This window comes from Dromiciops gliroides, chromosome 2 (genome assembly GCF_019393635.1).
Source record: "Dromiciops gliroides isolate mDroGli1 chromosome 2, mDroGli1.pri, whole genome shotgun sequence".
NCBI lineage: Eukaryota > Metazoa > Chordata > Mammalia > Microbiotheria > Microbiotheriidae > Dromiciops > Dromiciops gliroides.
The window spans coordinates 284,446,086-284,471,530 of NC_057862.1; the positions used below are offsets into that span (position 1 = coordinate 284,446,086).

General features: G+C 37.0%; 1 protein-coding gene across 2 annotated transcripts in view; it reads right to left on the minus strand.

Annotated features, from left to right (window-relative positions):
• The window catches only part of FNIP1 (folliculin interacting protein 1), a 149,674-nt gene that overhangs the window by 74,608 nt on the left and 49,621 nt on the right, over window positions 1-25,445 (minus strand). For both annotated transcript variants that reach the window (XM_043990174.1, XM_043990173.1), the window contains exon 2: window positions 12,364-12,490. In XM_043990174.1, coding sequence (XP_043846109.1) covers window positions 12,364-12,490 — 127 coding nt within the window. The remainder of the gene's footprint in view (window positions 1-12,363; window positions 12,491-25,445) is intronic.

A 25,445-nucleotide genomic window follows, 5' to 3' on the forward strand; every position in this document is an offset into this window, starting at 1 on the left:
CTTATATAACTCATTTAACTTTTCCTTTAAGAATGCAGATGCTACTTGGATACCACTTGGTGCAGATATTTAGTATTGATATTAGTTCACCGTTTATGGTGTCCTTTAGCAAAATGTAGATTCCCTGCTTTTTAGGCAAATGTATGTTTGGCATTTGAACAATGTTGCCAGCCCATCACAGTTGTGCTCTCTGCAGTAGAGTTTGGTTGCATGAAAGTTCAGCTTGAGAGAGGACCTCAGTACCTGGGACTTTATCTTGTCATCTTCAGAATTATAAAACTGAAAAGGCAAGTACTCACAAAGTAGTCAGAAGAAGTGATACAAGGATAGTCTAAAAGTCTCTCTAAAGACTTTGGAATCGGTTGTAAGACATAGGAGACACTGGCACAGGACTGCCCAGGATGGCGTGCCTGCATCAAAGAAGATGCTGTGCTCCTAAGAGCAAAGCAGAATTGCAGTAGCTCAAAAGAAATGGGAGATGTGCAAATTAGTCATCTTCCTCTCCAAATGTTCACACTGTTTATGCCCAACAAATGGTAGAGTCTTCTGAGCTCGAATTGGTCTGATAAGCCATGTTCAGACACACTTTGACTGAAAAAGACACATCTTTGACTCCAAGATAGTGATGTCATTTTGATCCTCTTAGAGAATGAAGGGCAACAGCCAACCAGTTTCCCTGTTTATCTCCTTTAATTAGGTCTATTTTTGCTTTTGCTTTATCTGAATTCATGACTGCTATGCCTGCTTTTGATTATTCTCCAGCCCCTTCCCTTTACTTTCTGGATGTCTCTCTGTTTCAGGTATGTTTCTTGTAAACAACATATTGTCAGATTCTGGTTTTTAATCTACTCAGCTATCTGCTTCTGTTTTATAGATGAGTTCATTCCCTTCACATTCACAGTTATGATTCCTACCTGTGTATTTTTCCTCCATTCTATTAAGGCCTGTGCTGCTTCTGACCACTACTTGCCTTAATGGGTCCTCCTTTCTATAATCCACCCCTCTTCTTTTGTCCCTCTCCCCTTCTACTTCCCTGTAAAACAAGACAGATTTCTATATCCAGCTGAGTCGCTATGCTATTCCCTCTTTAAGCCAATTCTGATGAGTATAGTTTAAGTGTTATCTGCCACTCCTCACCCCCATTTCCCTCTCCACTGTAAAACCTCTTCCTTTTGTGCTTGCTTTATGAGACAATTTACTCCATTCTACCTCTACCTTCCTCCTTCTCCCAATACATCCCTCTTTCTCATGCTTTATTTTACTTAAAAAATTTTTCATCATAATTAACTTATATCCTTACCCTCTGTCTATGTAGACTCCTTCCAATGGCCTTAATAATGATAAAGTTCAAAGAAGTAGCAAATATCATATTATCATTGATTCCCTTATGATTTCTCTTTCATATTTACCTTTTTATAACTCTTGAGAGCTATATAACTCTTGAGAGTCAAATTTTCTATTCTGTTTTGGTCTTTTTGTCAAGAATGCTTAAAAGCCTTCTATTTCATTGAATACCATTCCCCCCCCCCCCAAAGGATTATAATCAGCTTTGCTGTGTAGGTGATTCTTGGTTATAATCCTAGTTCCTTTGTCCTCAGGAATCATCCAATCTGTTAAAAAAAAAAAAAACACAAAAAACTGCTAAATCTTGTGTGATCCTGACCGTGGCTCTACAGCATTTGAATGGTTTCCTTCTGGCTGTTTGCAATAATTTCTCCCTGAATCCTGGAATTTGGCTATAATATTCCCAAGAGTTTTCAATTTGGGATCACTTTCAGGAGGTGATCAGTGGATTTTGTCCATTTATATTTTACCCTCTGGTTCTAGGATAGCAGAATAGTTTCCCTTGATAATTTCTTGAAAGTTGATGTCTAGGGTCTTTTTTTGATCATGGCTTTCAGAGTCCAGTAATTCTTAAATCATTTTTCCTCGATATATTTTCCAGGTTAGTTGTTTTTTCCTGATGAGATATTTAAGTTTTGCCTATTTTCCCCATTCTTTTGACTTTGTTTTGTTGTTTCATGATGTCTCATGGGGTCATGGGGGCTTCTAATTGTTGAATTCTAATTTTTAAGGAGGTTTTTTCCCCTTCAGTTAGCATTTGGACCTCTTTTTCCCTTAGGCCAAGTTTGCTTTTAAAATGGTTTTTCTCTCCAGTGGATTTTTGTGTCTCTTTTTACCATTTGGATGATTATGTTTTTTAAGGTGTTCTTTTTTTCAATATTTTTCATGCCTCCTTTACTAAGCTGACTCTCTTTTCATAATTTTCTCTCATTTCTTTCCCCATTTTTTCCTCTACCTCTCTTATTTGATTTTTTAAATCCTTTATAAGTTCTTCCAGAAATTCTCTTTGGCTGTGTGACTCTGGGCAAGTCACTTAAACCCGAATGCCTCACCCCCCCCCCCCCCAAAAAAAACCCAAAACAACAAACCATGAAACAAAACAGAAATTCTCTTTGGGCCCCCTGACCAATTTACATTTTTCTTTGAAGCTTTGCATGTAGTTGTTTTTATTTCATTGTCTTCTTTTGCATTTCTTTTGATCTTCCCTGTCACCAGAGTAACTTTCTATGGTCATATTATTTTTTGTTGTTTTTTGTTTGTTTTCTGGTCTATTTCTTGACTTATAATTTTGTTTTAATGTTGAGCTCTTCTCCCAAGATTCAGGACTTCCTTGTTGTTTTCAGAGCTTGCTCTGGAAGTCTATAGGTTTTCAGTGCTTCCAAGGTGGTATGATCTAAGGAGAAGTGTATTTTCATTGTTCTCCTGGCCTGTGCTTTGGTCTATGATAGACCATGAGCATTTGTCCCTGCCCTGGAATTGTGACCAGGGCCCCTGTACCCCTGTAGCTGCAAATGTTCAAAAGCTAGTGTTCCTCTTAGCTCTGGGACTGCAACTCAAGATTGTATATGGGCTATGTGACAAAGCCCTGCACCCAATGCCAGAAAAGGGTTCCCTGTCATTTCCTTCTAACAAGCTGTCCAACTCCCTTACTGTCTGTGGGTTGAAAGCTCTCAAAGCTGCTCCTGCCACTGACCAACTGCCTCCAAGGCCTACTGCTGAGGCCTGGTTCAGTCTGCAGTGTGGTGTTTGCACTAGACTCCAGGTCTGAGCACCACCCCCAACAAGACAGACCTTTTTCACCAACCTCCTTAGTTATCCTGGGCTACAAAATTGTTTTGCTTTGATCTTTTGTTGGTTTTGTTTGGTGCCTATGTTTAGTATTGATATTACTTCATTATCTATGGCAAAGCTTCCTAAATTTGGGGTTGCAACCTTATATGGGCTCACATAATTGAATGTGGGTGTCATGAAAAATCTGAGAGCAAATGTTTGATTTGTATGCCTATTTTATATACCTATATGCCCAGGGGTCATATAAAAATTTCTTGGGCAAAAAGGGGTCAGGAATGGAAAAAATTTAAGAAGCCCTGGTCTGTGGTACCTTTTAAAATGTAGTTTCCCTGATCATCTCTTTTAATTAGATTTATTTGTTGCTTTTTCTTTGTCTGAGATCATGATTGCTACCCCTGCTTTTGATTCTGCTCTAGCCCCTTATTTTTACTCTGTGGGTGTCTCTTTGCTTCAAATATATTTCTTATAAACAATGTATTGTCATATTCTGGTTTTTAATCTATTTTACTATCTGCTTCCATTTTATGGGTGAATTCATCCCATTCACATTCACAGTTATGATTCCTGAATATGTATTTCCCTCCATTCCATTGATCCTTTTCTTTCTTTTTCCTCTATCTCTCCCTAAAAGTCTGTGTGATCCTGAGCAAGTAACTTAATCTATTTGCCTCAGTTTCCTCATTTGTAAAATTGGGATAATAACTGTATCCACCTCACAGGGCTGCTGTGAGGATCAAATAAAATATTTGTCATGCACTTACCCTAATGCCTGGCACATCATAGTATCTTAAATTTTTTTTTCTTTTTTGTAATTTTTTTTTCATAGGCTTTTAATAAATGGTTATTCCTAGGGGATGGGTGGGGGTGGGGATGAAGCCAACATGGCAGAGTAAAGGTAGGGACTCACCTAAGCTGTCCAAAATTCTCCTCCAAAGAACTTGAAAGTCATTTGACAGGCCCACCAACTCTTTCTTTCCTTAGAATCCCTATACCTAGAGACTTACAAACCTGCAAACTTATATAAAGAAAAGAGCCTTCTAACCTTTTTGAACGATCATTCCTATTACATGATGACATTATAAGAATTTCTCTCTAATATACAGGTAGCTTTACCTGTAAATACAAAATATTTATCAAAATCCTGAAAACATCACTGTACATTTTTCATACTTAAGCCACTGAGGTAAATTTCACATTCTAGATATATGAATTAAGACTTGCAAGTTTAAACCTGCCTCACACTCAAAATGTTCAACTTTTAAAAAATGGACTCCAATTGTCTCAAATTATAAATTTTCTGAATTTTTGTGATGTGTAAATTTGCTAACAAGACAAAGCTTTTTGTTCTTGCATGTAGCATACAATGGTAGGAAAAAGTGAATGATCATATGATTACCCAAGGAACTCACAAACTAGCTTTGCATTTTATCTTTGAAACAAAAACAATATTTTGGGAACAGCAAAGGATCATGTGATGAAACCACACTCAAATGTATTTGGCTATGATGGTTTTCAGAGAAACCACAAGTCAACATTTTCAGCATCAAACGAGGCATGTTCCTCTATTAATATTTCACTTGTGAGCTTCCAGCAGTCAAATCACACACAGACACAAATGCACTTGGTAGCATTTTTAAAGCCTAGCTTCAGAAAGTGATAAGTTCTGAAAATTCTATATTTGCTCTGTAACTGCTTCAACTGTTTCTGCAATAATGACAAAACTCAATCAATTAACATTATTACAATGTAATAAAAATGTAAAAGGTATAGGTTATCTTATGAAAGCTTAAAATACACTAAAATACAAATACCATTCTTTCACAACTACAGAAAAATGAATTTTTATAATAACCTTCCTTCAGCTAAAATACTAAAAGCATTTCTTTAAAAATTGTCTGCTTACTTAAGAAATCTGCTGTTGATATTCAGAGACTATTCTCTGGTTTAAATAAATCCTATAACCTTTAGCAACATTTAAATAAAATTATATTGTTCTCCCTTAATAGAATTTCATTATTTGCACTAAGTGCAAAAGGTGTTTCCTTTTATCCCAAGAACTGTCTTCCATGCTTTTGAACATTTCCTCCAAATGGTTTTTCATAATTTGTGGATCTATTAATGAAGATTTCTCATTAATAATGCAACTAGAATACTGTCTCTAGTAGAGACAAAGCAGTATAAAAGAAAAATCACTAACTCTAGGAGAAAAAGAGTCTAGTCTTGGCTCTGCCATTTAAAATTTTTACTCTGTTCACTTACATGGTAGCATGGCTTCAGAATAAATCGCTATCTTATATGTAATGTTATTTAATACAATTATCTTTTCTACTTACACTATTTAGTCATTCATTCAGAAGGCATTTTTAAACTGCCTAACAAGTCTAAAAACCAATGCCCAGCCCAGGAGAAGAGAAAGAATAAGATGGTATATTTGACAAGGATAAGCTTACAATCTAGTACAGTACTGCTACTTAGTCGTTTTTATATAATTATCACTCAAATATGAAAGAGAAAGTAGGTATAGTAGGTATAATGATTAAAACCTATGAGTCACATTCAAGATTGATATTTAACATTCCTAAGATGCCTATTACTACTTCTTTCTAAGAACCAAATTGTTTATTTTATTTTATTTTTTTGTTTTAGTACAGGAGGGATAGAATAATGTGACAAGAAAAAAGAATTTTAACACTTGGCTTTCCATTGAATTTTTTTTATACTTCCATCTGTATGCAGATACTATCAGCTCTTTCCCTATAAATGGATTGCATTTTTCTTTTTTTTTTTTTGGTGAGGCAATTGGGGTTAAGTGACTTGCCCAGGGTCCCACAGCTAGTAAGTGTCAAGCGTCTGAGGCCGGATTTGAACTCAGGTACTCCTGAGTTCCAGAGCCGGTGCTCTATCCACTGCGCCACCTAGCTGCCCCGGATTGCATTTTTCATAAATCCATCAGAGTTGTCTTGGATCACTGCATTGCTGGAAATAACTAAGTAATTCTCAGCCAATCATCTTCCAATATTGCTGTTATTTTGTATACAGTACATTTTACTTTGCATCAGCTCATGTAAGTCTTTCCAGATTTTTCTGATAGCATTTTGCTCATCTTTTTTTTCTAAATAGTAAACTACATTTATATAGTACTTTAAAGGGAGATTTCCTTCAAAACACCCATGAGGTTGATTATTGCAACAATAATAGCTAACATTTATATAGTACATTATACCTGACAGAGACTTTTTTCTTCATAATAGCCCAGCAAAGTACTACTACCACCACCACCACCATCATTCTCATCCTCATCTAACATTGCTCTTGCCTCCGCTTCAAATTTTTTCCCAGTTGCTATTACTGTGTTTCCCTCCATCCTATTTGCTCCCCATGATATTTACTCTATTTTCTATCTTCTTTTACCCTTTCCCTCCTCAAAAGTACTTTGCTTCTGACTGCCCCTCCTCCAATCTGCCCTCCCTTCCTTCTCCCCCCCTTTTCCCCTTGCCATCCCACTTTCCTTCAGGGAAAGATATATTATTATACCCACTTGAGTCTGTATGTTATTCCTTCTTTGAACCAATTCTGATGACAGTAAGGCTCTTTCACTCCTCCATTTCTCCCCCATCTTCCCCTCCACTCCATAAGCTTCTTCTTGCTTCTTTTACATGAGCTATTTTACTCCATTCCACTTCTCCCTTTCCCTTTCTCCCAGTGCAATCCTCTCACCCCTTAATTTTATTTATTTATTTATTTATTTATTTATTTATATTTTTTTTTTTTTAGTAAGACAATTGGGGTTAAGTGACTTGCCCAGGGTCACACAGCTAGTAAGTGTTAAGTGTCTGAGGCCAGATTTGAACTCAGGTACTCCTGAATCCAGGGCTGGTGCTTTATCCACTGTGCCATCTAGCTGCCCCCCCTTAATTTTATTTTAAAGATGTCATCATGGGGCAGCTAGGTGACACAGTGGACAAAGCACCCTCCCTGGACCCAGGAGGACCTGAACCCAAATCCAGCCTCAGACACAAGACACTCCCCAACTGCATGACCTAGGCAAGCCCCCCAACCCTAACTGCCCCACAAAAAACCCCGATAAACAATAAATGCTTTACAGATATCATCCCTGCATAATAAATTCCCACCTGTGCCCTCTGTCTAAATCTATTCCTTTCAACTGCTCTAATATTGAGAAAGTTCTTTTGAGTTAAGAGTATCAATCTCCCATGTAGTAATGTAAACAGTTTAACCTTTTAACATCCCATATGATTTCTTTTTCTGTTTGTCTTTTTATGCTTCTCTAAGGTCTTGTATTTGAAAGTCAAATTTTCTATGTAGTTCAGGTCTTTTCATCAAGAATGCCTGAAAGTCCACTTTTTCATTGAAGTTCCATTTTTACCCCTGAAAGATTACACTCAGTTTTGCTGGGTAGGTGATTCTTGGTTGTAATCACAATTTCATTGCCCTCCAGAATATCATATTCCATGCCCTCAGATCCTTTTATGTAGAAGCTGCCAGATCTTCTGTTATCCTGGCTGTGGCTCCACAGCATTTGAATTGTTTCTTTATGACTGCTTGCAATATTTTCTCCTTGACCTGAGAGCTCTGGAATTTGGCTATAATATTCCTAGAAGTTTTCATTTTGGAATCTCTTTCAGGAGGTGATAGGTGGATTCTTTTTTTTTAAAATTTATTTATTTAAAAAAAATTTTATATTTCTTTTTCTGTTTAGAATTGTATTTTCCAAAATACATGTAAAATAAATTGACATAAATTTTTTGTTTTTGGTGGGGCAATGAGGGTTAAGTAACTTGCCCAGGGTCACACAGCTAGCAAGTGTCAAGTGTCTGAGGCCAGATTTGAACTCAGGTACTCCTGAATCCAGGGCTGGTGCTTTATCCACTGCACCACCTAGCTGCCCCCCAAATTTTTTAAAACTTCGTGATCCAACTTCTCTTCCTCCCCACCTTGTCACCCCCCACCCCCACCCCACCCCCAAGACCTCAAGCACTTCGATATAAGTTATACATGAGTAGTCATGGAAAACACCTCCACATTAGCTAGGTTATGAAAGGAAAATAAAAACAGAACTTCAGATTAAGGCATTGTCCAAAAAAAAAAATGTGTTTCAATCTGTTTTCAGATACCATCAGTTCTTTTTCTGTAGATGGACTGCATTTTTCATAAGTCCTTCAGAGTTATACTGGATCACTGTCTTGCTGAAAATAACCACGTGCTTTCCAGCCGATCATCTTACACTATTGCTATTATTTTGTATACAGCGCATTTCACTCTGCTTTAGTTCATGCAGGTCTTTCCAGGTTTTTCTGATAGCATCATGTTCATCATAACTTTTATATAGTACCTTAAACTTGACAAAGAATTTTCTTCACAATAGTCCAGCAAAGTAGGTACCATACATTTTTGTAATTATAATCAATCACCATAACTATTTCCCTCCATCCTATTTCCTTCCCATGATATTTACTCTATTTTCTATCTTGTTTTACCCTATTCCTCCTCAAAAGTGTTTTACTTTTGACTGCCCCCCTCCCCTGCTATGCCCTCCCTTCTTTCACCCTTCCCTCTTTATCTTCTACGTTCCTGTAGGGTTAAATAGATTACTCCTCCCAACTGGGTGTGAATGTTATTCCCTCCTTGAGCCCAGTCTGATGAGATTAAGGTCTTTGAGCTAATTCTGTGTTCTAATTTTTTCTTCCTCCCTCCCTCCTCAACCCTCCCTATGAAATCAAGCAATTCAATATGTCATACATGTGCAGTTATGCAGAACATCTTCGCCTTCCTCAAAAGTGTTTTGCTTTTTATTGCTCCCTTCCCCAATATGCCCTTCCCTCTTTCCCCTCTTCTCCCCACCCCCATCTCCTTCCCCTCCCACTTTAACTTAGGGCAAAAATATATTACTATACCCACTTGAATATGTATGTTATTCGCTCTGTGATCCAATTCTGATGATAGTACGGTTCACTCACTCCCCCACTCCTTCCCCCTATTTCGCACCCCTCCATAAGCTTTTTTCTTGTATCCATGTGAACTATCTCTCCACAGTCCACCTCTCCCCTTCCCCCTCTCCTAGTGCATTCCTCCTACTCCTCAACCCTATTTTAAAGATGTCATCATGGGTTAGCTAGGTGGCACAGTGGACAAAGCACCAGCCCTGGAGCCAGGAAGCCCCTAGCCCAAATCTAGCCCCAGACATAAGACACCCCACCCTGTTTGCAATATTTTCTCCTTGACCTGGGAGCTCTGGAATTTGGCTATAATATTCCTGGAAGTTTTCATTTTGGGATCTCTTTCAGGAGGTGATTGGTGGATTCTTTCAATTTCTATTTTACCTTCTGCTTCTAGAATATCAGGACGGTTTTCCCTGACAATCTCTTGGAAAATGATGTCTAAGCTCTTGTTTTGATCATGGTTTTCCAGTAGTCTAATAATTTTCAAATTATCTCTCTTGGATCTATTTTTCCAGGTCAGCTGTTTTTCCAAGGAGATATTTCACATTGCCCTTTGTTTTTTCATTCATTTGGATTTGCTTTATTGTGTCTTGATTTCTCATAAAGTCATTAGCTTCCATTTGTTCAATCCTAATTCTTAAGCAATTATATTCTTCAGAGAGCTTTTCCATTTGGCTTTTCAAGCTATTGACTTAATGACTTTCCCCGCATCACTCTCATTTCTCTTTCCATTTTTTCTTCTACCTCTCTTACTTTTCCCTCTACCTCTCTTACTTTATCTTCAAAATCCTTTTTGAGAGCTTCTATGGCCTGAGACCATTTTATATTTTTCTTAGAAGCTTTGGATGGAGGAACTTTGACTTTGTTATCTTCTTTTGGGGGTGTATTTTGATCTTCCTTGTCACCAAGAAACTTTCTATGGTCCACATCTTCTTCTGTCTGTTCATTTTGCTAGCCTCTATCTTGACTTTTAATTCCTTCTTAAAGAGGGGCATTGTTTCCAGGATGTACTGCCCCAAGCTTCAGAGGTTCCCAGCTCATATGATTTAAAGAGAGGCACTTGCTTGGCCTGTGTTCTGGTATGTAAATAACCCCAGGCCTACTTGCTCTTTAACTTGGAAACAAAAATGTGTTTCACTGTCGCTAGCACTGGCGAGCCTGTGCCCCTCCCCAACCTGGGCCACCACTGCTCAAGACTGCTTCCTAGTTCCCAGCAAAGGCAAAACAACTGAGTTCAGCCTCAGCACCAGCAGAGACCCCTGTAATCTCCTCCCGGCCAACCACTCAGCTCTCTCACCAGACAGTGAGCTTAATTCTAGAAGCAGCCACCACTGCAGCCAATTCAGAGGTTCTGGAAGTCTCTTTCTTTGGCATAGCCTGGGGCTGAATCTGCATGCATGGCACCGGGGCTGTGCTCTGCTTTCACCCCAGTACAACAGACCTTTCCTGCGGATCTTCTAAGATGTCTTTGGCTGGAAAGTGATCTTATGCCATCCTTTTGTGGGTTCTGCTGCTCCAGGAATTGTCTTATGGCATTATTTGGAAGTTTATAGAGAGATTGTGTGGGGAGCTCCAAGCAGTTACTGCTTTTCCTCTACCATCTTGGCTCTGTCCCACCCTTCCACTGAATATTAAGGACGTTAAAAATTACCTTCAAAAGGTGGAGTTCAAGTGCCAACCCTTTCAAATCAAACATAGCACTGATGTACAAAACAGAGAAAGTAGAATTTTTTCATATTTTCAACTGGAAAACCATTGATATCTGAAATATTTTGGTAAAGGAAGTTGGGGGGTGTAGTGAACAGAGTGCCAGACTTGGAGTGAGGAAGGCCTGGGTTTGAATTCTGCCTTAGATACTTAATACTTGTAGGACTCTGGGGAAGCCATTTAATCCCTCTCAGATTCAATTTCTTCACTGGTAAAATGGGATAAGGATAGCATCTTTCTTTTTTTTTTTCTTTTTAGTGGGGCAATGAGGGTTAAGTGACTTGCCCAGGGTCACACAGCTAGTAAGTGTCAAGTGTCTGAGGCCAGATTGGAACTCAGGTACTCCTGAATCCAGGACTGGTGCTTTATCCACTGTGCCACCTAGCTGCCCCTAGGATAGCACCTTTCTAACAGCATTGTTGTAAATATGAAATGAAATTTAATATGTGTGTATTTGCATACACTCATGTATTTCTATGAGTACATGTATATATAAACATATATGAATATATATACCCACACAGATGGATACATAGCTATAAATATACCTACATGTAGATAAATTTATAAACCTTATAGTACTATGTAAATGGTAACTATTATTATTCTGTATTGTGTGAACAGCTAGACAACCTTCAATGAATGATACCATCTTTGATATGTTTCCTAATAACCTGGTAAAGGAAGATGTTCTCTCTACCTACAACCTTCTTATACTTTATACCCCATCTTGTATTCTTTGATCCAGTGACAGTGGCTTGCTGGATATTCCGTGACTCAGCTCCAGGTATTTTCTTTGGCTGTCCCCATGTCTGGAATACTTTCTTTCCTCATTTCTGCCTCCTCACTTCTTTGGCTTTTTTCCAAATGCCAGCTAAAATCCCACCTTCAATAAGAAGTCTTTCCCCCCAAACCCTCTTAATTCTACTGCCTTTCCTGTGATGATTATTTCCTTTTTATCTACATACAGCTTCTCTGTACATATTTGTTTGCATGTTGTTTTTTCCTAATTAGAGTGTGAGCCCCTCAAGGGCAGGGGACTTTCTTTTACTTTTATTCCTATCCCTAGCACATAGCAGGCATTTAATAAAGGCTTACTGACTGACTATAGATAAGAAAAAATTTGAAAGAGAAAGGAGAGGAGTAGGCTAGGTAGCACAGTAGATAGAGTACCAGCCTTGGAGGCAGGAAGAACTAAGTTCAAATCTGGCCTCAGACACTTACTAGCTGTGTGACCTTGACCATGTCACTTAACACCAAATGCCCCCCAAAAAAGAAAAGAAAAAGAAAAAGGAGACAATAGGCTATTAATTTGGAAAGTTAAATTTAATTAAAATTTTTAAATGTTCAAATTAATGTCCCACAGTGTTTCACCAAATCCCAGTATCCAGATAATAGACATTAATTTAATGTCCCAAAGTATTTTACTATTGATTTCAAGTTCTGGCATGCAGAATTTTGAATTTTTAAAACAGAGTATAGATACTATCACATTTAGTTACTTATGAAAAATGATTTGTACTTATTTATCCTAAATTTAATAATCAAATAATATGCTCACCGACACAGATATGTCCTCAGTTTTTCTTTTAGTACTAGAGTCGAACAAGACATTCCTCCCTCTTCTTTCACAATCTTGATACACGATTAGTCGAATCTGGCTTGGATCAAACTCCGACAAAGGCCAACTTCAATGAAAAATAAAAATCTATTAGGTCTTTGTATTTTATAAAGTACTCTATATAATTGTCTTCTAAATTAACTTTATATTAGAGAACTCAAATGTACCATATTCTTTGGCTATTTATAAAAAGTGTCTTTTTCTCTTCAGTTACATAGCTAAAGAGTATTTCCATTTTAACAAGAATACATTTAATAATGGCATATACAAGCTTTAATTTTTTTAGCTTTATTTTATAATTTTAAAAACATATAATTTAAAAATATAAGATTATAGGTAGGTGATGTAGTCACTGAGATAGTAGACCCAGAACCAGGAAGACCTGAGTTCAAATCCTGCTCAGGTACTTCCTACTACCAGTGTACGACCCCAGGCAAGTCACTTGCTTGCACGCCCTGCCATAGTTTTCTTGGCATAAAATCTGAATAATAAAAACACCTTATTTCCTGCAGTAGTTGTGAAGATAAAATGAGATATTAGTAAATCACTTTGCAAACCATAAAGTGCTATGTAAATGATAGCTATTATTATCTGTCACAAGCTTATTAATACTATTAACATAATCAGTGAGCAAAATGTATAATGGAGTGTCACTAAAACAACAACATTCATTAATAATAATAATAATAATAATAACAATTAAGCAGGTAAGAAAACAATTCAAATGATAATAATAATTCAATAGGTAAAGAAACTGAGTATGTTTAGCCTAGAAAAGAGATGATAATTTAGGGGGACCATATCTGCAGACTACAAATATGAATAAATGAAGGAAAAAGCATTTATTGTTTACTATGTATAAAGCATTGTCTTAAATGCTGGGAATGCAAATAGAAAAGTAACAATTTCTACTCAGGCAGCTCACATTGTGATAGAGAGAGATAAAACTAGAGATCTTAAATGCAAATCATATTGAAAGGACTAGCATTGCTATAAAGCAAATAGTAATGCTTCTTCAATGTCTTTTCCATTAATAAAATCAAATCTACTTCTTTTTTAAAATGATAATTCTGAAGTAAAATACTCAATAAAATGAGCATCTGCACAAAGTAGGGCAGAAAAAGAGTACTGTACATGAAACAGAATCACTACTATAGAAAACTGCTACTACATAAAACTTGTTTTGTTAATTACATAATAAATGTAACATGTGGTTTTCAAAGTTATCCTGCTTCTGTTTCCTTCTAGATGTAATTTTTATTGATATCTTTAGATTTTTTTTTTTTGGTGGGGCACTGGGGGTTAAGTGACTTTCCCAGGGTCACACAGCTAGTAAGTGTCAAGTGTCCAATGCCGGATTTGAACTCAGGTACTCCTGAATCCAGGGCCGGTGCTTTATCCACTGTGCCACCTAGCCGCCCCCCTTTAGATTTTCTTAAATCACCAAAATTAAATCATCAAATTTCACCTAACCCTTCCCAGAGAGCCATTCCATAAAAGAAATATTTTTAGCAAAAAAATTGAAAAAAAATCAGAAAAACTGAACAATATATCAAAAAAGTCTGAAAATATGAAGAATGTACCACACCTATGAATCCCCTCCACCCCTTGCAGCGACAGTGACACTCAAAACACAAAAGCAGAAGAAAAGGATAACTATAAAACATTTGCAAGAAAAGTGTGAAAGAAAAACACAACATAGACACAAATCCAACTGGAATTCCTCAAAGGGATAAAGAGTTTAAAAAAGTATTTACATGTGAAATAAGAGCATAAAGGGGAAAAACAGAAAAGAAACAAGAGCCATGGAAGAAATAATTGGAAAGGCTTGGCACATGGGCTTACAAAACATTACTCAAACAACAAACTTTCTGAAAATCAGAATGAATCAAACAGAAGCATATGACTCCATGATACAATGAGAAACACTAAAACAAAATAAAAAAGACTAAAAAAAAATAGTAGAAAATGTAAGATATCTGACCTAGAAAAGGGATAGAGGAAAAATTCAAGAATCATTGGATTATCTGAATGTCATGACTAAAAAGATTCTAAATATCATATTCCAAGAAATCTTAAAGGAAAACTTGCCCAAATCTCTTAGAACCAGAGAATCAAGTGGAAATATTAACAATCTTCCAGTCATATCCCAAAAGAAATTCCAAAATTAAAAACCTAAGGCGTATGATATCCAAAATTTAGAGCTTCCAGGTCTTAGAAAGATATCGCAAACAGCCAGAAAGAAAGAATTCAAGCACCTAGGAGCCACAATCAGGATTACACATGATATAGCAGTCAATACTATCAAGGGGCAAAGAACCTGGAATATACTATTCCAGAAGGCAAAGTACATGGGTTTACAGCAAAGAAAAAATTACCCAGCAAGCCTGAGTATTATGCTGCAGGGGGCAAAAAATGAACCTTTAATGAAAAGATTTCCAAGAATTCCTGATGAACAAACCAAAGCTGTGTAGAAACTCTAAAGTATGAACACAGCAGTGATGAGAAACATAAAAAGAAAACAAAAATGAATAAAGATAAAGAATCAAACAAGGATAAACTGTTTACATTCAAATATGGTGAGATGATACCTATGACCCCTCTAATTCCTACCATTATCTGACTTCATAGAGGGAATACAAATATAGGAATACCTTAGAGATATCGTGTGTTCAGTTCCAGCCTCCACAATAAAGCAAATATTGCGATAAAGTCCCACAAAGCTGTTTTTTTAATTTTCCAGTACATATAAAATTGATGTTTATACTAAACTATAGTCTATTAAGTGTGCAATAGTACCTACTGATAGAAGCCAGCTAGGTGGCACGGTGGATAAGGTGATGAGTCTGGAGACAGGAAGACTCACCTTCCTGATTTCAAATAAAGCCTCAGACATTTACTGGTTGTGTTGGACACTTACTAGTTGTGTGACCCTGGGCAAGTCACTTAATCCTGGTTGTCTTAGCTCCTCATTTATAAAATGAACTGGAGAGTTCCTCATTTATAAAATGAACACATCAGAATCTTTGCCATGAAAATCCCAAATAGAATCATGGCTTTAAAAATTACTAAAAACAACACTGATAGAGAGATGCAAAATGAGACATATATGACCATTGCAGATTTTTTTTTTTGGCTTGATGATACATGTTTATAACAGGGTTTTGTTTTTCTTTCATTCTCAATTGAGTTGGGGGGGGGGGGAGGAAGTGGGCTGGGAGAGAGAGTGAACTTTTGCTGATAAAAGAAATAAAATTTAATTTAAAAAAACAAACAAAAAAATCTTTACCATAACAATGAAAGTCATGTGATTTGTTCCTCTTCTATTTTTGAATAGCATGATTTTCATTATTAAGGTCACATATTCATTTAGAATTTATTATGGAAAATGATGTAAAGTGTAAGTTTGAATCTAATTTTTTTCTGTATTGCTTTCCAATTTTGAGAGAAGGATGGTTGTCCTGAGCTTTTCCTCAAATGAAGGTTCTGGGAAGAACTGCACAATGGGAGAAGAGGGCTACCAGGGTTCAAAGTATGTTTCAGGGCAGAGGCTCCAGGCACTGAGGGAAATTTCTAAAGTGAGAGGCGCTGAGACTTTGTGACAGTCTGGAGAGTGAAATTAAAAAAAAATAAATTGAAGTGGGATTGATTGAAGAATACGGTACAGGCATTTAGATCTCAAGATAATAGAGAAGGGTACTGAAATGTGATTGCTTCCAATGTTCCTCCCAGGCTTGCACAGGATACATGCCTTCTCATTCTATACAATTCTTACTTATGTCTTTCAAAAAAATTTTCCATAAAGTATCTACACAATAGTCTGGAGGTATTCTATTTCTTTTACTACTTCATGGATACCTGTGCAGGACTTGGGCTGTCCATTTGCTATACTTCACTCTTGTTTCGTGATGTATCTTCTACATTTTAACATCATATATGTTATAAATGATGTTTCCAATGTCACTAACATACACAAGTGGACCTCCAGAGATACTGGCTCCTCAACTCTAGGGTGAAATTAATCCACTAAGCTCTGGGTCTTCTTTCCTTGGTCTTGACAGAGCAGCCCTGGCTATTGGTTGGACAGTAAATGAAACTTCACCCCAACCCTAGCCAGTCCCAGACAGAGCTTTATGGTGGCAGTTATCTTTGAAGTCGCAGAAACCTGGCTCTTCCCTGAAAACTTTTTTCTGTTGCCATTCTCCTTCTCCAGTACTAAATTACTGTTTCATAATCTGTGACACTGGGCCAGGAGGGAGAATTAGGCACAATTGCAGTTCTTTACCCAACATCCTCCACACAGTGACCTCTCTTCCTTTGAAGTTCACTCAATCTAGAGATAATACTCTATCAAGATTCTAAGGGCTATTATCTACCACTTGCAGGTCACTCTCCCCCTTATTTCAAGAAGTTCAGAATATAACATTCATGCTCTCCCTAAACCTTGCCTCTTTTTTACTTTAGAACTTCAATTTATTTTATTAATGTGTCCTTAAAAACCCTTCTTGGTTTGTCAAACTGATCAGTTCCTATGACCAACACCTTTACTCCACAACAGTTGCTCACAGTGTACTATCTCTTTTCACCATTAATCACTTAATTGCTAAATGAGTCTTTTCCCTGTGCTCATCCTTGACCTCTCTCTGCAACTTGTAATGTTACTGACTAGTCCCTTCCCCTAGAGACTCTTCTCCCTCAGCTTTTATGACACTAGTTTCTCATGGTTGTCCACCTACCTGTTAGACTAGATCTTTCTCCATTTCATTTGCCAGATTATCATCCATATCTACACCCCCTTAAGCCTCTTTATAAAGGCTCTGTTGTCCCAGACCCTTTTTCTCTTCTCTCTGTCATACTTTCAGTGATCTTATCAGCTCATCAGCACTATTCAAATGCCTCCCATATCTACTCATCTAGCCATAATTTTTCTCCTTTGATAGTCCCTCATCCCCAATTGCATTCTAATTATCTCCACCTGGTTATTACATAGGTAATCTCAAACACAAAATTCATCATTTCCTCACAAAACATCTATATTATCTAAACCAGGGCTTCTTAAACTTTTTTTACTCACAATCCTTTTTCACCAGAGAAATTTTTTTGCGACCACCAGGCATATAGGTCTATAAAAAAAGTATACATAACCTTTTACTGTTGCCAAATTTTTCAAACTCTCACATTCAGTTATGTGACCCCATGTGGGGTTTTGACCCACAGTTTAAGAAGCTAGGCTCTAAACTGCCATATTAAGGGCATCACCATCCTTCTAGCTCCTAATATTGCAAACTTCATTGTAATGCCTGGCTGTCTTCATTTCCCATATTAAATAAAAATGCCAAATCTTGCCATATCTACACAATTTAAATTATACCATCTTCTCTCCATAATCTAGTTCAGAGGATCTTAACTTGGAATCCATTAACTTGTTTAAAACACTTTTTTTATAACTATTTCAATATAATTTATTTACTTTGTAATCCTTTCTTTATTTTGTGATGAAATAATGGGATTTAGCAGATACTCAAAGACCCACCTGGAGATTAATCCATACTGATTGAATCAAGTGAGAGTGATTGACTGCTGATTAAGCCTACTTCAAGTTAATTGGATTGTAATCACACCTGGCTATTACTTAAGAAGGTATTGTTCTTAGAAACTAGACTGTGAACTCAACTTGAGAACACCTTCAAAGCCAATGGATTTGGATGACACCAACCAATCACCTTGAAGCAGTGTGTAAGGACCGCCTCTGTTCCAGAACTATAAAAAAGCTTCCACAGTCAGCTTGATAAGGAGTTCCTGATTAAAGCAGGCTCGTGGAGGAGGACTTCAGGAAGAACCCAGCCAGGTTGGAACTCTAGGCTAGACTGGAGCTGAAGCTTCTGATTTAAGGCAACCACAATTTAGATTTTAAAAGTCACAATTTTAAGCATTTCAAAATATTATTCTAAAAAAAGTATCCACAGATTTTACCAGACTTCTAAAGAAGTTCATGACACTCAAAAAGTGAAAACCCCTGTCCTTAGTTTAGATAATTAGTTCAGTTTTGGACAAGTTGAGTTTGAAATGCCCTATCTTGTTGCTCAGTTGTGTCCAACTCTTTGTGACCCCATGGCCCAAAGCATGCCAATGCTATCCACAAGGTTTTCTTGGCAAAGATACTTCAGTAGTTTGCCATTTCCTTCTCCAGTGGATTAAGGCAAACTGAGGTTAAGTGACTTGCCCAGGGTCACATAGTTTGTAAGTAAGTGTCTGAGGCTGGATTTGAACTTTGGTCTTCCTGACTCCAGGCCCAGCCCTCTATCCAATGAACCACCCATATGCCTATAGGTTATCTCATTTGAAATATACAGTAGATAGTGAAGCAGGACTAGAGCTCAGGAGAGAAACTAGGGCTGGAAATATATACCATGGAGTTATTAGCATATACCGTCAAATAATAACAATAACTAACATTTAAATATTTTTTTCTCTCAAACCTCCGGGCTTCTTAGTTCATTAAACACCTCAATTCCCATGTTCAATATCCTCAATCCAACTCAATATGATCTGAGATGAGATGGTAATGGGATAAAGGAAAGGGGTGTGTGTGTGTGTGTGTGTGTGTGTGTGTGTGTGTGTGTGTGTGTAGGATAGCAGAGATCTGAGACTGTTTGGAGGCCAAGAGAAAGGAAAAAATAGAGAGGGAGAGATTAAAGATGAAAGAGTAGAGGTGATCAACAAACAAAGGAGGAGAGTGTTAAAGGCATAGGTGGCAGGGTTATCAAAGGAAAGGAAGATAATGATGTCATCCTCTGATGATTCTCCCTGAGACTAAGAAAAATAAGAGAAATGAGGAAACTCAAGGATGAAGGCGAGAACATTGTTGAAATGGTTGACCATTACATTAAGACTGGGTATGGAGGGAAGCGAGTCATGGTTTGGGAGAAGATAAAAAGATCCAAGGAATGAAGATCATGATTAGGATGCTATTTGGGAGGAATGAGTGAATAGGAGATGAAAAAGGACAGGGGATTATAATCAGAGAAGGACATTTCAGAGGTCGAGATACCATAGAGAGAATAGTTCTAAATAATAATGATGATATATATAGTATTACCATCCAACTACATAGTGAATATAGAATAGAAATAAGTGTCATAGAACTTGATGAAGTCAAGTGACTATGAGAACAGTGTTAGAAGGGCCAGCAGCTTGGATATTAAAGTGCCCATGGAGAAGGTGGCCTAACAACAGAGAAACAATTACATTAAACAATTCTGTAACATAAACAGCATAACAACAAAAAAAGACAAAATAATTTGTTTCAGAGTATAGTAAAATTATCAAGGCTGAATTCTTCTTTTCTTTCTTTCTTTCTTTTTTTTTTAAGTGAGCCAATTGGGGTTAAGTGACTTGCCCAGGGTCACACAGCTAGTAAGTGTTAAGTGTCTGAGGCCGGATTTGAACTCAGGTGAGTACCCAGGAGTCTGACTCCAGGGCCAGTGCTCTATCCACTGCACCACCTAGCTGCCCCTGAAGAATGTGAATTGCCTAGATAATGACCTGTTTGTTTGTTTGTCTGTTTTCTTTAAGTCTTCCCAAGTTTCTCTGAATTGATCCCTTTCACATTTCTTTCTTTTTTTCCGTTCAGGGCAATGAGGGTTAAGTGACTTGCCCAGGGTCACACAGCTAGTAAGTATCAAGTGTCTGAGGCCGGACTTGAACTCAGGTCCTCCTGAATCCAGGGTCAGTGCTTTGTCCACTGTGCCACCTAGCTGCCCCAAGGCTGAATTATTTTCAAATTTAACTATGGGTATGAAAACTTTATGATAATGAATCACTTATAACTATTTTTAAGTCTCTGTAAATTATATTTATAGTTTATTCCAGCTTATCTGCTCTGCATGTTTTTCATGTTAACACCTTCAGAGAATGTTAATAGAAACAGCCATGCTAGAACAGACACCCCACACCCCCTCCACAAGCCTGATCAGCAGTGTGTGCTTAAAAAGACCACATAAATTCTCATCATATGTGTCATTGTGCAGCAAGAAGGAAATGTACTTTGGAACAGAGCTGAACTTTGGTTATTTTTTGAAAGCATAAAAGTAGTCAGTTTGAAAACCTGTAACTAAATACCTGATGGCATTTCTCTCCTTATTTTACCTTTATAATTTTGCCTCAATTTCACCTTCAATAATGGTTTGATAAACAACTTTTGTTTTTAATGAGCAGTCATCCCTCTATTCTTATTGTGAGAGATTCTGGCTAACACTACCTAAAGGGTCTCTTCTAGCATTTGTTCATTTCCATCTTTTATCTACTTGACTATAAGTACCACACAAAAACCCAAACTATATTCAAGGAATTTCCAAACCCTTTTGCAATAAAAAATACTCATCCCCACACCTACACATTGCTAAACTGTTCTATCCCAGACTTTCTAAATGGTTGTTATCTTTTAGCAGCCAGAAGCAATAAAAATAAAATTATTTTTTAAATTGACAATTTATTATACTATCTTGTCTTCCACTTTGATTTTAAATCTACAAAGTAGCAATGCTATTTTGTGGTTTGTGCAAAGCCTGTCACATTTCTGTTTGACTCTACTAAAGTTCTACTTAAATAGCTCATTTTGGAGTGAAGGTGATCATAGGTTGGTTTTTCAAAAAAGTTGTACTGCTGTTTTTACATCACTGTAATTTTTCCTTACCCCTCCAGCCCTCCACCCCACCCCTCACTCCTTCCAGCATTGTAATAAAGAAGAACCTTTAAGCAAAGCCAAACAGCATTGCAAAAGAGTATGACGTATATAACACATTCTAGACCACTAATCCCTGTCTTCATACCAAGAGTAGAAAGGTGTTTCCTTATCAGTTTTCCAGGACCAAGACTATGTATTAAAATTCAGCAGAGTTGGCTATTAAACCACTAAAAATTGTTACCATTTATATCATTGTATATGTTTTTATTTCTGCTTTCTTCAGTCTATATAATTTCATACAAATCTAATTCCCTGAATTTTTCTATTTGTCTCTTCTTTTCATGCAGTAATGGTTTGTAACACCAATATTAATATTATAATTTATTCAGCCCAACTGACAGTAACCTGTTTTGATTCCAGGTTTTTGTTTGTTTATTTGCCACCATAAAGAATGATGCTATAACTCTTCTGTTATAGATAAGACTTTCTGGCACTGATGTCTTTGGGACTATATGGTTTATTTGGGATTGCTGGGTAAAGGGGTATAACCATTTTATTGACTTTTTGAATAATTCTAAACTGATTTTAAGAATGGCTGGATCAATTCCAAATTCCACCATCAGTGTATTATTGCATATGTCCTCCCACAGACCTTTGAACACTGTTTTCATCTTTTGTCAATTTGATGAAAATTGTGTTAAAACTTGTGTTAAAAACAAGACGAACTCAGGTCTTACTGACTCTAAAGCTGCTCTTCTATGCAGTATATTAGGCTGTTTTTTATGACTTTAAGTTCTTAAATCCTATGCTAGAAAAACATTAGTTATGGCAGATCTATCAAGCTTCAAGTTTGGGCCAGGTAACACAGTGGATAATTGGTATCTAAGAAAGCCTCATGACCATATTTATAATAGGATGACCAATTTTCCATCAGTCATGGCATCTCAAAGACTGTCTCTTAAAGGGAAGTCATCTGTATCTGTCACATAAAGTAGCTAAACTGATGAATTGAGTGAATTATATACCGAAGTTTTTAGCAGCAGTAATATCTAGAGTAGTAAGTGCTCAAAAAGGAAGGCAGTTGTGATGTAGTGGAAAACAGAGTTTTGGGTCTACATGCTTGGAGTCTAGTCCTAGAATTAACCATGTGAACATGAGTAACTTTCCTGGCCTCATTATCTTTATCCATGAAATGGAAAGAACATTTTAATTACCTGTTTCATAGGACTGTTGGGAGGATCAAATGAGATACACACATACATATACATACACATACATACATACACACAATTTTTTGCAAATTTTAAGGTATTATAGACTGTCAGCAGCCAACAGCAGCAGTAGTATGACTAGCAGATACATGAGTTAACCATTAGTTTATCAACAGCTGAACAGAAAGAAGCTGGGCTGGTTCACATTTAGGAATTCATAGAGTGCTTTCAATAATTCCAAGGGGCTCCCTTTCACTAAATCCCAATATTTTCCTGATGATAAATTTATGGCTGAAAACAGTACAGCACCATAAACTTAAAAGAACCCAAACTGCAAGTTACCCAAAGTCAATGGTGAGTATAATTTGGAAGGATATTGCAAAACATGACTTGTTCATCTGTATTTGTGTCAGAATACATCTGCAGTATTGTGTGCAGTTTTATATGTGAAGTTGCTTAAAAGATGTTACTGCAGATTTATATGGCTAGAAAATGAGAATAACAGTAAGGAACAACAGATGTATGGTTGGAGGGCTGATAATGCTAAAAAATTGAAAGGAAAGTCTCTAGCACATTGGAAAGATCTATGAAAGATCTGTGAAAAGTCATGGATGAGATTAACAGAAAACGAGAAAATACAGATGGGTCACAATCTGTTCCAATGGAGAAAGTACCCCCACTGATAAGATCAGAAGGTCAATCTTTGCAACTTCTACCCATTTATTGGTCCTAGTTCTAACCTCCAAGTTCACTTCCATCTCTAGATCTATGATCTTCTGATCCTGGGGTAAAGCACAAGTTTAATCTCCATGACAGTCCTTCAAGACAGCTATTGTGCATACCACAAGTCTTCTTTTCTCTAGGCTAAACAGCCCTAATTCCTTCAACTGACTCTCATGTGGGCCCTTCATTACCTAGGGGTCAGGGGTCAGCCAACTATGTGGCCTGTTTCCTGTTTCTGTATGACCCCTGAACTAAGAATGGTTTTGACATTTTTAGTTAGTGAGTGATACAAAAATAGGAGACGAGCCAGATTTGGCCCACAGGTCATAGTTTGATTCCCCTCACTTAGAACATTTTCCTCTTTTTTTTCCCAGTTTGTCAATGTCCTTCCTAAAATGTGGTGTCTATAACTGAATAGAATACTAAAATTGAATAGAATACTAGAGATGTGGTGATATAAGATTATCACTTTTCATGTTATAGACATGGTTTATTAATCGCACCCGATATTATATAGGCTTTTGGTTTTTTGGGCTACCAAGCTACACTCTTGATGCTTACTGAAAGTTCAGTCCACTAAAATGTACAGGTGTTTTCTAGACAAACTTCTGTCTAGCATTATCTTCTCCACAGAAAATATTCACATTGACTTTTTGAATCTAAGTTTAATATTTAACATTTATTTCTATTAAATTACACCTTATTAAATTCAGCCTATCAAGCTGAGAGGCTGTGTAGTATAGCGGATAGAGAGCCACTTTGAAGCTAGCAGTTTCAAGGAGCAACTGGATTTTTCCTGCCTCTGACACATCCTGGCTGTAAGACACTGGCTAAGTATTTTAATGTCTCCGTGCCCTGGACCAAAGATGTCAACCACATTACCAAGTCCATAACACTCACAGTGCTGCTAACTAGCTTAAACAGTAAATGGGAAATATTTAACAAAATAAAAAAATTTAAACATAGGCAATATTACATTTTGTTGTTGTTGTTTGTCCTTTGTTCTTGAAGAGGATGACATCAGGTTGATGTCATGACTTCAGTGAATTGTATGGAAGTGAGGGAGGGCTGTGCAAAGTCACCAACCTCACTCTCTCCTCCAGAGCCATCTGGGTCCAGTGGCAAGAGATATGCATACATACATGTATGCATGTATGAAAACAACTGGAGATTGCCCTAACTGTTTAAAGCAATTGGGTTAAGTGACTTGTCCAAGGTCACATAGCTAGTAAATGTCTGAGATCAGATTTGAACATAGGTCTCCCAACTTCAGGGTCAGTATACCACCTACCTGCCCCTAATACTTAACATCATCTGTTTTATCATATAATTGATTGTTTTGTTAAATACTTCTCAATTACATTTCAATCTGGTTTGAGCTGCACTCTGGACTGTTGTAGGTCACATGCAGCCTAAGGGCTGTATATTTGACAACTCTGTTCCAGACAATTCTTTTAAGTCTCTAAATTGCAGTTAAGGTGCTGGTTTGTTGTGGCAAGTCTCCTTCCTAGGGAATTCCCTAAACCAGTGAAGTCATCGGTCCAGTTCCTATCCCTATCCTTAAATCTACCCTGCTGCAATCATTTTGGATCCTGATTCTATCAATTTTACTCTGGAAGAATGCATAGGCAAATTTGAAAAGTATGCTATCAATTACTTACCCAAGTCACTGATTAAAATGTTAAAGAACATGGGGCCAATGGAAAATTCCTATGGAAATTCTATCTGAGAGCTCCTTATAAGTATGGGTGATCTCACTTGGTACTACCTCCTTCAATTCCCACTGCACTCTGTCCTGGTCAGAAAACATCTGGAGTATAGTATTCAATTTTATATACAGTTTCATAAATTCATGTTTCCCTTTCCCATAAGTATTTGAGTCTGAGGAATGTTTACCTACCTATAATAGAAAAATAATAAATAATAACATGAATTATTTCAGTTGTAGGTCTCCACACTATTCTTTCAGCTGAAGTCTTACTTTTATCATAAAATCTTGATTTTTATCAAGGTACTTTACAGATACTTATTTTTTCTAAATCTATTTTGACAAAAATTATTATGATAAAAAAATCCTGTTAATATGTAAGTTTGTTTCTTTTCCCATGGATTTAATTATTAGCCTTAAGCATATGTCTCAGAGAAGTCCTCTCTTCTGGATTTCAATCTCTTATATTGGCTATTTCAAACTTAAAGTCCTGGAGAGATATCAAGTTTAATATGTCAAAAAAAAAAAACCCATTACATTTCCCCCCAAAACTACCATTTTTTGAAAATCGTCTATTTCTTTCAAAGGCACCACCATTCTTGCGGACTGGGCTCCCAGTTCATAATCTTGGTAATATCCTTTACCTTGCCAATGGTTGCCAAGTCTTGACATTTCTACTTTTACAATACCTCTC